The sequence below is a fragment of the Euprymna scolopes genome, chromosome 18 (genome assembly GCF_053919585.1).
Source record: "Euprymna scolopes isolate OS-2025 chromosome 18, ASM5391958v1, whole genome shotgun sequence".
Classification (NCBI taxonomy): domain Eukaryota; kingdom Metazoa; phylum Mollusca; class Cephalopoda; order Sepiida; family Sepiolidae; genus Euprymna; species Euprymna scolopes.
The window spans coordinates 104,464,159-104,476,298 of NC_136499.1; the positions used below are offsets into that span (position 1 = coordinate 104,464,159).

General features: G+C 31.1%; 1 protein-coding gene across 1 annotated transcript in view; it reads right to left on the reverse strand.

Annotated features, from left to right (window-relative positions):
• Positions 1–2,313: 2,313 nt before the first annotated feature.
• The window catches only part of LOC145297730 (uncharacterized), a 202,430-nt gene continuing 192,603 nt past the window's right edge, over positions 2,314–12,140 (reverse strand). The window contains exons 23-25 of the mRNA XM_080143947.1: positions 7,382–7,564; positions 5,922–6,011; positions 2,314–2,687 (exon numbers count right to left, since the gene is read on the reverse strand). Coding sequence (XP_080000073.1) covers positions 2,500–2,687; positions 5,922–6,011; positions 7,382–7,564 — 461 coding nt within the window. The 3' untranslated portion in view covers positions 2,314–2,499. The remainder of the gene's footprint in view (positions 2,688–5,921; positions 6,012–7,381; positions 7,565–12,140) is intronic.

Here is a 12,140-nt window from a genome sequence, read left to right on the forward strand (position 1 = left end):
AGATATAACATATATATATATATACATAACAAAAGATATATATATAACATATATATATATATATAACAAAAAGATATATATAACATATATATATATATATATATATATATATAACAAAAAGATATATATAACATATATATATATATATATATATAACAAAAAGATATATATAACATATATATAACAAAAAACACCAAGGGCAAGTTTACTTTTTAATAGTTTAACTGTATTCCAATATTTGTACGGAAAACATAGATAATGGACAATCATTATGATGTATAATATGTGATGGGGCTATAATATATATATAAATAAACTTCCAAAATTGTGAATGTATTGGAGGTTTAGTGTTGAAAGCCATGTTCCGCTCTTTCTGATTGGCTGACATCTGCCATTCTCATATTCCAGAATTAAACTAATTCCTAAATAAACGAACACTTCTAAAAGTTTACAAAAATGGCGTCGTTTTCCTCATGAGACACTAGCACTAAAAAAAATTAAAAAAATAAAAATAAAAATAAATTAAAAAAAAAGAAGAAATACAAAACATATTAACCGCTCCTAAACACCTTATTTACTGGATCAAACGTGTAAAAAAAAAACTTAACATACATAACGTCTTCTGTCTTTGCTTACATGTCTGGAAAACTTAAAAAAAAATGTAAATATAGCAATTTCATTTCATTTCATATATGCATCCAACATTTTGAATTCTACCGACTATATCTATTCCAAAAAGAAACATATCTTTTTAAATTGTAATGGCTATATGTCATGTTTTGCAAAAATAAGTCTTTTTCACTCCATGCCATGAATGTTATACATACTTTGAATGCTAACAACTATTTTTTTTTTTCATTTGGAAATAGAACAAAAACATCTTTTTCACATTACATGCACAACAAATCTATTTTCAAATATTGTACTGGTATTTTATTTCTTCAAATCGCTCATCCCAAGGAAGTCTTGAAATAAAGATGAAACGTTGATGAACATATAATTTTGGTTTGTTTACTTTATATCTATCACGTTGGAATATTATTTTCTATAATTTTCATCAAAATAGATTTCGTAGCCTAGCAGGGGATGCCCTTTTCTCTTCCTTGCAACCTCTTTGTCACAGAAGAGATGAGAGCCTGTCTCTGCTTTATTATTATTTTCATGGCAAGTGCTTGTCTGAGCTCCAATCTATGGTCCCCTCCCTCGCCAAACTTTCACAAGAAACCCTTGTCTAGCTGAAAACACTATCAATAATTTTCCCCACACTTTATCTGTGCTTAAACCTAAATGTAGATTCCATGAACAAAGCTTCTTTCTTAGAACTGCACACCTGTGCAACTGTCTTCTGTTTTCCTGCTTTCCAGCTGACTACAATATGGTTGTCTTCAAGTCCAATGTAAACAAGTTCTTGATGAGCCGTTCCCCTTAAGTAATCCAATTTACCAAAGTTACACTACTAACGATTGCAATATTGCCCCCTTAACTACTGTACACTCTTTAACCCTTATCCTTGAGTGGCCTCTGGGCTTTGATAAGTAGTTATTCCTTTGTAAAAAAAAAAAAAAAAAATGGTTTGAGAATGTAAATGTGTACAAAATACCGACACAGCACTATCCCTCCCTCCAAATAAAAACCTGTCCTGAAAAAAAAAAAAAAAGAAAGGGTTTTCCTTTGCTTTTTTTCTTTTTTGACATTCAATATTCCGGTTGACGATTAGATTTTTTACACCAATCACCTACGCTACAGTTTTAGCATAAATTTCATTGCATGCGGAAACACTTATTTGTGTTTTCACTGATTTTGAAAGGGGATTGTCTACTCTGAAAGCCGCTCTTTAAATGGGTATATTGGGGGTGTCTATTATGATCGCTGTTCCTAAGATGGGGAGGTTGGTGATGTCTATTCCGAAAGCCGTTCTTAACATGGGAAGTTTGGGATGTCTATTTCGAAAGCCATTCTTCTTAACATGACAATACTCAAAGAAGTGCAGTGAAAAATTTGTAATCGTTTTGTGTTACACGTTAAAAAAAGATGACATAAAACTGGAATTTAATTTAATAAAAATTGGTGGAAGATTATAAAAGATGAGGAAGACTTGAACAACAAACAGAAACAACTAGGACTGCTATCACAAGTGCTATAAGTTCATCAGAGCACATTCCATTAAAGTATGTGTAAAACCCCTAAACTTCTTTCTTAGGAATGCAAACAATCCCATCTGCCTTGGGTTCGATTTCGACAAGATCTGAAGATACAATATGGCTATGATTGTAGACCAAGGAATCAGAATTTCAGAAAGAAAACAAACACAGATTTTTTTTTTTTTAGACAAAACAAATTTTCCTGCTTTTTTTACAAATTTATTTAGAATTGACAAATTTCTTTTCTTTTTTTTTTTTCCAAATAAAAAAGTATAAAAAAAATTTTGATAAATAAAATTAGTTTAGCAAAAAAATAGAAACAATTTGTATTTGAAGATAATTAAAGTTTCTGTTAAAGTCAAGTCACTCCTGTTTCTTTGTTTAAATGACTCTTCAGAAGAATCCATTCATTCCTCAATTTTGATGACGCTTCTGATGTCTGCGTTTCCTGGAACCACAATTCCAACATTGGATAGACAGCAATCGGCTCAAATGGATACAACTTCATCAAGACTTGTGCGCAACACAAATGAACGTCAGAAGAAACTGAAATGAAGAATAAAAAATAAATAAGCATTAAAATTTACAAACGTAAAAATAAGGAATGCCGGTCTCAAACATATAGGCAGTGTGCTCTATTTGGCCAGCAGACGATCTCTCTGCAGTCAACAGGAAATGAATTATGCGGCCAATAGTCTAAATTTTTTCTATTATTATACTAAAGCTAAATTTATCAATGTTTATTTTAGGTTTTATTTTGCCAAATATTTAATCAAACAAAACACATGTTAAAATATTTCTTAATTTTGGGATTGAGTTATGCTGGAAAAAAAAAATCAATTTTAATTGTGTCGCTATACTATGGACGCTCAGCCCCCAGTGTTAGGAAGTGATTTAAAAAGAGGAAAAACATGTTGAAAGTATAAAAAAAAAAAAAAAAAAAAAAAACAGCTATGATAATGGTTGCAAATGCTTCACCCTAGACTGTATTTCTGCGGCCAACAAGAAATGAATCAGGAGATCAATACTCTTCTCAAATTTTTATATTATTATACTAGAACTAAGTTCATTAAGTCCAAAGGTACTAACATTTTTTTTTTTACTATTGAGTTGAAACCTTTGGTAATGACTAAAACGTGGGTTAGAGTATGCAAATTGAAAAGAAAAATCATTTATTTTATTTAGAAAGTGAAATATCAACCCTGCTAAAAAAATAAGACACTGAGTGCATGTGATACATACTTTAGAAATGAAGAAACTATACATTCAAGATAAAATTTACACATTATGGTTAGGAATAAAGCAGTACACATGAAGAGTTATATTGCACTTTTGGTAATAAGTTACTGTTTGAACATTCCACAAGAATTTTTAAGAAGATTCCAACAATTCTCAGAAAGAAGTTGATGAATACAGATAAATTTTATCCTTTCTTCAAAGTAATTATGCAGTAAGCAAGTACTATTATTATAGATTTTTAAAATAAATTATTTGGTGTTTTATCTATAAGCTGGTGGAATCTACTGGGTGAAAAAAAAATATATATGGCTTTACATTGCGAGTGAAACAGTCGCATTTGTGAGTGATTTTTCAAAGTGGCAACTAGAAATAATGAAACGCTTATCTTTTGGCGATTGTATTTCTTTCACTGACAATCTTCCAAAGCTCACTTACTGAGTGAAAAATATCTTTTCAACTTTTTTTTTTAATAAAATGAGTGAAGTCAAATTATTTAAATAATAAAAGGTTTAAAAAAAACAATATACATTTTTTTTTTCAAAACAAAGGCTGTTTAAAAAACATCTGAAGAAATTCGAATGTTTATAACTTCCAGTATTAACATAAAATTTGGTGTATATTTAGAATTACACTTATTTAATACAAAAATATCTTTCTGATGTACATACTCGTCATAAAACGAAGATGTCATATTCTAAAAATCATGTAGGTTTGGCTAGTAAACGAAAATATTTAGTTGTCAAAGGTCAACTAAAGATAAATTTGTCCGTAGAGCCCTGTATATATATATATATATATATGCACACACACACACACACACACACACACCACCACCACCACCACCCCCTCCTTCTCCTTTGCGTAAAACTAATAATTTTTTGAACAAATCTTGTATATTTTCTTTAAAGATTTTAAGTGATTTACATTGCTTTCCTTTTTTATATTAATTCTATGATCAGTTTGCGTGTTTCTGCGTATGCGTGTTTCTTGCCTATGCATAACTTACACACTTTTAATAAAATTTTACTTCTAATTTAAATTTTATTGGGTTTTAAATAGAATTTGAATTGAACAAAAAACGACTTTTGCTAAACTAAATCTAAAACTTAAAGTTAGGTTAGCATTAGTTTATGGTTATGTTAGAGCAAAAAAACCAAAAAAAAAACCCAGCTCTAATTCTGTAAAAGTACCTTTTTATTTAGTGGGACCTAATACGTTAATCAAAATTTGTTTCCTTTAGGTTTTATTTTCTCATATTTTAACCACCAAATATTGTTTGCCCCCCCCCATCCCAATCTTATTTAACCCTTAGGCTATGCTGGTTGTTAATTTTTTAACACCTAGTTTTTACTATTACAAACAACTGCAACAATGTCTTCAAGGACTATGGAATTCTTCTTTGCCCTAACTGCATTAATCAATGAATGAAACCCATGCTTGAAGCCTATGTTTAAATATTTGTATTGACAAAAAAAATTCTTTTTCAAAGACCCTAGTCTTGATTTTATGTGATGTGAAAAAATTCACACCTATCATAGGAAATGTGTGTAAAAATACCATTGTCACCCAAGGGTTAATACAATATTAACCACTCTCAATTAAGTCTCTTTCTCTCTTTATTAATAGTCGAATGTAATGAAACTATGAACCAGAAAATTGGAATAATCTGATATTCAGAAAGAAACAATAGAGAATATCACCACAAGTACTAATATTAATTAACCCATAGCTGTAGAAATAAAGAAATAGCAGGCATAAATTTTAGATTTTATTTTTTTATATTTTTAAACTTAACTGACTTTGTAAATTCACTTTTTCTTGATTTAAACATTCTAAACAGAACTTATTAAGTGACTCAACTGATCATATTTATTCTAGTATATATGTGTATATATATATATATATATATATATATATATATATATATATATAACATAACATGCGGTCGAAGCCGAGATTGAATTCTTACATGAGTTTGTAGTGAAATTCAAATCTTCTCCATAGCTGAATATTTGATGCTTCGCCAGAGGTATCAAGGGTATTTTTTTATCATGACACCATCACTAGTTGGGTTGCTTACCACGGCTTAAGAGAGGCCTATCAACCTTCGAGAGAAGGATAGCCCACACCAGTTTCCCAACCTGGTATTATTTTTACCTTGCGGTACATACAGCGCCTCGCCTTCCCAAATGGTCATCCATCTGGTACTGGCCAGGCTCGATGGGTGATCCAACTGTTCTTATTTATTTTAGTATATGTGTGTGTGTGTGTGTGTGTAAACAAGCAACTGTTGTGGCAACGTAAAATCATTTGAAATGTTTGTTGAACAAGATGAAAAGTACTAGAGATCTGGTGAGACTTGTTGTTATTCAGATTCCAGGGAACACCACCGGTTATTGTCAGCTAGCAATTACTGATGACAACCTTTGTGCAAATGCCTAGTGAATATAAAAATAGCACTATTATTAGCAATACTATGAATAATCATGCAAATCCTTCCTGTGATAAAATAGAAATAAAAATGAGACGGTCTACACTTACATTTGTTAGAATTCAGGAATGGTTTGAGTAACGAGTTCACCACAAAAGAAATTATTTTGTGCCTCTTTTTGCTTCGCATACACAAATTACCTGTGAAATAAATAAAAAAAATCAATAGATGTCATAAAATTTGTCCAACAAGATATTTTCTGAATTTTTGAGATAAGGATTGACAATTTGTATTATTTGAACTATTATTCTCATTTTTCAGTGTTATTCTCACAATGTTTCGGCTGACGTAACCTCAGACCTTCTTCAAGTGTATCTTGTTGAACTCAAGAATCTTTCTGTTGAACTCAGGAATCTGCACAGAATTTCAAACTGAACCCTTTATTTAATCCACAGGGGTAGCATACTCTCGTTCTGTCAGCCATGACTGAGTAGAAGTCCTAATTCACAATTGTATTTTGAGTCTCTGAGAATTGGTTTAACTGATAAAGCACTGAGCATTGAGTTCTAAGCAACACTCTCCTGGGGGTCGAAAGTTCAATCCTCAGTATGGACAATATGCAGAGTGCAATTGTGGATTACTTAAGACTTCTACTTGATCATGGCTGTGGATTAAATAAAGGATTCTGTTCGAAATTCTGAAGTTCAACAGAAAGATTCCAGAGTTCAACAAGATACACCTGAATAAGGTAGAAGGTTACATTGGCTGAAACATTGGCTGAAATAACACTCAAAATGAGAACAGTAGTCCAAAGAGTTTTTTTATGTTTCAGAATTTTGGATTATGTGAACTAACATTTTCATCTTGGCTGTTATTTTCACAATGTGGCAACCAATGTAACCTCCAACACGTAGAGCAATTTATAAACAATCAGTGATTGAACCGTCATTCTTTAGATAACTATCTTTATTACAGGAATTTGCTACTAATGCAGAATGAGATTTTATATAAATGCATTTTAGATAAAAACACTATCATGTACTTACGTGTCATGTCAAGGTTAGTAAAAAAAATTTTTAAATATGAAAAATGATAGAGTAGAAAAATAATTATAAGTAAAAATAAAATTCATTGAATTATAGTTTTATTGCATTGGGTAATGTTGAAGAGTTCTTAAAAGTGAAAGAAGGTAACTGTAGTTGATGATTTTGACAAAATAATTGTAATCCATTTCAAAATAGAAAATAGCAGACCAATAATCTGTTGTTTTTTTGTTTTTTTTTGTAAAAAATAGTTCTTGCAGACCTTTTACGCAATTATTTTTTTCATAATCTTTGGAATTTTGACACAATAGGTAAGTAGGTAATACTGTTTTCATCTAAAATGCATTTTTTAAAAATTCTATTATACTGCGCAAGCACGTAAATGTTCTATTTTTTGTGAAATCAGTGCGTATATAAAAAATGAAAAATGAAGATCCTTTGTAATACGATAATGCTGATGGGGAAGATGATGAAGAGGAAAAAGATTAAAAAAAAAGAAAAAGAAGACAAAGAAGCAGACGACTTACCTAACATTTGAAAGACATAATGTAAAAGCCAGTTGAATTCCTGATGTCTGTCTTCAGGAGGTTCAAGTTGTAAACATTTTTTCAGCAAGTTATTTATTCGGCTGCGAATCAAACTCACAGTCCACAGCCATTTTTCCTGAAAGCTCAAAAGCTCGATTCCTTTCACATAGCAAAAAATCTCATCTGGAATTAGTTAAAAAATTAATTAAAAAAATACTTTACATGAAAAAAAAAAATTAGTTATAAAATGAATAAAAAATATTTTACAGTAAAAAAAGACTTTGTATAAATGTAGTCAAGATTGGTACCATATGGTAATACATTTTATGATGATAAATATAGTAAAACTGTATTAAAGGTAAATACAATTTTTTTCTTATTATATAAAGCTTCAACTATTCATCCAATTCATGAAAAGTGGGTACTTTAGGATGAAATTATGATTGGATACACACACATACTAGTAGGCTGCTCGGCATTGCCCGATCGTAAAATATGCTTACGTATGATATTCTGATTAATGCAGATTTTGTATTTATTATTCTATCATACTGGAACCAATATATAGTAATGATTTAAAAAGTTAAATAAAAAAAAAAAGACTTGTGCGTCACCACCAAGAATCGAAACCAAAACATTTACTTTTTCCTTTGATGTTAATGCCTGACCTATGAAGGCATGCTTGCTGCAAGGCTACAAATCAAAACATGAACCAATGGCTATTATGTTATTCATGCATATTTGTAATTCCGTCATTCAACCTTCACCTGGAAAATTCCATTTTTTTAATTTTAACACTTTTGCGCCGATTTTCTCCAGCTAAAACGCAAATGTAAAGTTCCGCATGCATCTGATTACCTTATATATTAAGTTTCATGTCTGTAGACCAAAAACTAACAGAAGAGTTTGGAAGACAAACTTTTTTAAACATATATATATATATATATATATATATACACACACACACACACGCATACATAAATATATATAGAAAGATGTTTGTGTTTACTATAAGATTTTTACGCAAATATTAGTCAAGTATAAATCATGTAGAATATTTGCATGAATATAATTACACGTAATAGTTAACTAAAGATGATTATCCCATAAAAAAACCGAAAAAACTAATAGGGAATTAAAATGAATGTTTAAAATATGCAAATTAGCTAGATCTTTTGCAAATGAATGCAATTCTACGACTCATATATAACAAAATTGTATTTTCTTTTTAAATATATAGAAAAAAGGGTTTTTAATATGAATATCAATGCAGAAAAAAAAAAATTATAAGAGTACTAGCTGTATCTTGCCATGCGTTACTGCAGCTCAAATTGGCGCAATGGAAAAGTTCCAAAATGAGAAAATGCATGTTTCTTATAGGTTTAATTTCCCATTTCATTTGGGTACACAGTTTTTGTTGTTCCATTTTCTTAGCTGATATAGAGATTTTCTGGTTTGGTAACTCTTAAACACGTAACATAAATTGTCCATCTGAAAAAACAGTCAGTGTGTAACTGTAAGCCACACAATTGTAAAGATTAATCCGAAAGCCATTTTTAACATGGGGAGGTTAGGGAGTTTATAATACGCTGGGGCAAGTCGTAAAAATAGACCAGCAACTTTCTTGTTAAAGTATTTTTTTATAGTTTAGAAAAAGTGAAACAAACTTTTGAGAATTTTTTCAGAATCGTTATTTTTCGTCATTTCAAAATAGTCGACCGAAAAAAAAAAACGATGTTGAATAAAAAATGTTTTTTTTAATATGGTAATATTTTTTACTTTTTCATATTTAAAAACACAGTTAGATTAGATACAATCACTGTTGCAAAATATGACAAAAAACGGGCCTATAGTGTTCTAGTTTATTTAAGCCAAACAAAGCAGACGTTTCATTTTTATATATATAGATAGATAAATATATTATAACTAGAAGAATACTCATCCCAAATTAATTCCCAACACAGAAAAGTTTTGTGCCACTTTTATGTTTCCTTATGAATATACTTATGATACTGAGCCTTATGCTTTGTATCCTTATTCCAATTATGATACAAATCCATTAGATTTTGATTCTAGAAAATGTTTAAAATTTCAAGTTAAAAGCTGAAGGAGCCATAAGAAGAAACTGGAATTCAGGGAACCTTGCTTAATTGGTTTTAAATCACTAGATCAAATTCAATACAAATCGGAAATATTTGAAATGGGAGATTGTGCCCATATTATAACCCCACCCCCACCCCAATAACCGAAAATTTGGGCAATATTTATTAACTGATGTCTAATAATTATTGTTAAAATTTTGCAAAAAGCAGAGATATCTTTATTTTCATAAATAGTTTCATTTCTTTGCATGCAAAGTTTAGAAAAATGGAACTTATACAGGACTAGTCTGGGTGCCCAGCGTTGCCCGAGTGTTTTGAGGTGTGTGTGTGTTGAGTAAAAAAAAAAATAAAATAAAAGTGGTAGTAGGCAGGCAGGCTCGAACCTGTACCATAAAGGAGAAAAAGAGTGTGAAAGAAAACAATGTGACATCTTTGCTGTTGCGTCCACCATAAAACCAGAAGTGACTAGTCAATCAAAAAGAGGGGATGACTTTTGAAAATATCAATGAAAAAAAGCAACCCCTCCCTGTAGAAAAGTACCCAGTTGAGGGTGAAGGAATTCATGTTTTTAGCCAATTTTTCTACATTTGTCATCTGAAGGGTCGAACTTAAAAACAATACCAACCTCGTGAAAATCTGTTGCTTCTGTCGAAAGTTTTAGCCAGACATGCAAACATACATTTAAACAGAAGATGAGATTTATTATATTAGAGTACCTTTTCACTTGATGACTTTCTTTGTTTATTTATTTTATTTTTTACAAGGTGGTAACCACTTATCAAGGCCCGGAAGCCACTCATCGATAAGGGTTATTGTAAGTACAGTACGTTAGTGTGGATATTTTAGAGTGTCTACTTAAGGGGGCGGTTCATCAGGAATTTGTTTACGTTGGACTTCAAGACATCCAAATTATTTCCAGCCCTGTGGACTAAATCAATCCTTTATTTAATGGTATTACCTCTACAACACACAAGTGTAAACAAAAAAGTAGTGTGATACAAAATATATTGTTAGAAATAAATTTAATATATTCACAACTAGACAATTCCAAAGAGATCACAGCTACATTGCTAGTAAAAACTTGAACAAAAATTTATCGTAGAGCTTGAAGGAAGAGTTATTCATAAAAATTCATCTTTCTCGTTATCACTGCAGCTCAATCGTCAATGGCATTTGAGATGACACCCACTATTTTAGAGACAAAGGTTCAAATTCTGTAACAGCTTCATTTTTCATTCTAATAAACATGTGTAATGCCATATTTTGTTTTTCCTCTCCTTTTTTTTTTTTTTTTTTTTTTAAGTGTCTATGATCCTGCTGTAGCATCACGCTCATCACACAGCTTTGTAATTTGCATACATATCAGTGGCTAAGGAAATCTTCCTCCAAATAAAACAAGCTGAAAAACAATTAATCTGGCATTCGGGCCAAGATCTCAGTATACACACACACATGCACACATATACATAACTTTTACAAAAACGCTGGGGAATTTATTAAGCAGGTTTAACTCCATGGTGTGAATGCGGTATTGTGGTAAATGGTGCCAGTCAAGAGTAATCTCCAAAGTTTTTAAGAATTTTTAGAAAGATCCTGCACCCATCGCTCTGCCCCAAATTTCTTATAGGGCTTCATACCTATATTTTTTGTTTGTAACTTTTCATTTTTCTTTCAAAATCCAAATTGTAATTTTACAGTCAATAAACTATATAAACAAGATCACAGTGTAGTATCTGTTCTGATGCTACACTTCACATTTTCTGTCCTCCGTTAGTGAAGGGAAAATCCTTTATGAGTGAGACATTTTTTTTAGTTTTGTTTCTATTCAGAGTGCCCCTTTTTGGGGGAGCTGGATTTTCCCCACATTGAAAACCGACCTTGTGTCTAACTGTGCCCTCATTGGGAGGTAAGTAAATAGGAACAATTAACAAATGTTTGTTTCGGCATTTACAAAATGTATGCATTTTCTTCAGTTGAATAGCAGACTTGAAAAATGAGATTTTTTCCCAACCCAATCAGAACACAAATCCCTTAATTTAGAGTTCACTTGTCTTTGAGAGGCACAGAAACCTTTTCAATTTCATCTGTGCCCCACCCCCATCCTTCTCTCACCCTTAGGAAATCTTCTATTCACATGCATTGCCACTGTACATGCTACCAAATATATGGATAACATTTTCAGATCACAGTGTAGTATCTGTTCTGATGCTACACATCACCTTTTCTGTCCTTGATCAGTGAGGAGAAATCCTTCATGACTGAGACAATCTTTATTTTTGTTCCTATCCAGAGTGTCCATAGTTGTGTTTCTCTACAATTTTAAAGAATTCAACCTAGAATCTCATTCATAATGCTCATTATGTCTATCTGTCTATCTCCATATTTTCAAACTCTATCTCTTCCGAAACTAAAAGTCACAAAGTCTCAAATGATTGGAATTTTTACGGACCGTTCTTTTATAGGTCTTTAGCCGGTTAAAATCGTTTTGAATGGGTCTAAAATGGGTGAAATTTGAAAAAAATCGTTATACATTTTGTCTATTCATGTTAGTTTATTTTAAATTTTTAATCGGTTCATATACGTGTCACGTTGGTACGGTGGTAACGTCACCAGTTTGGAAGCTACAGTTTTGCTTGTGGTTTCAATTCCAGCTGATG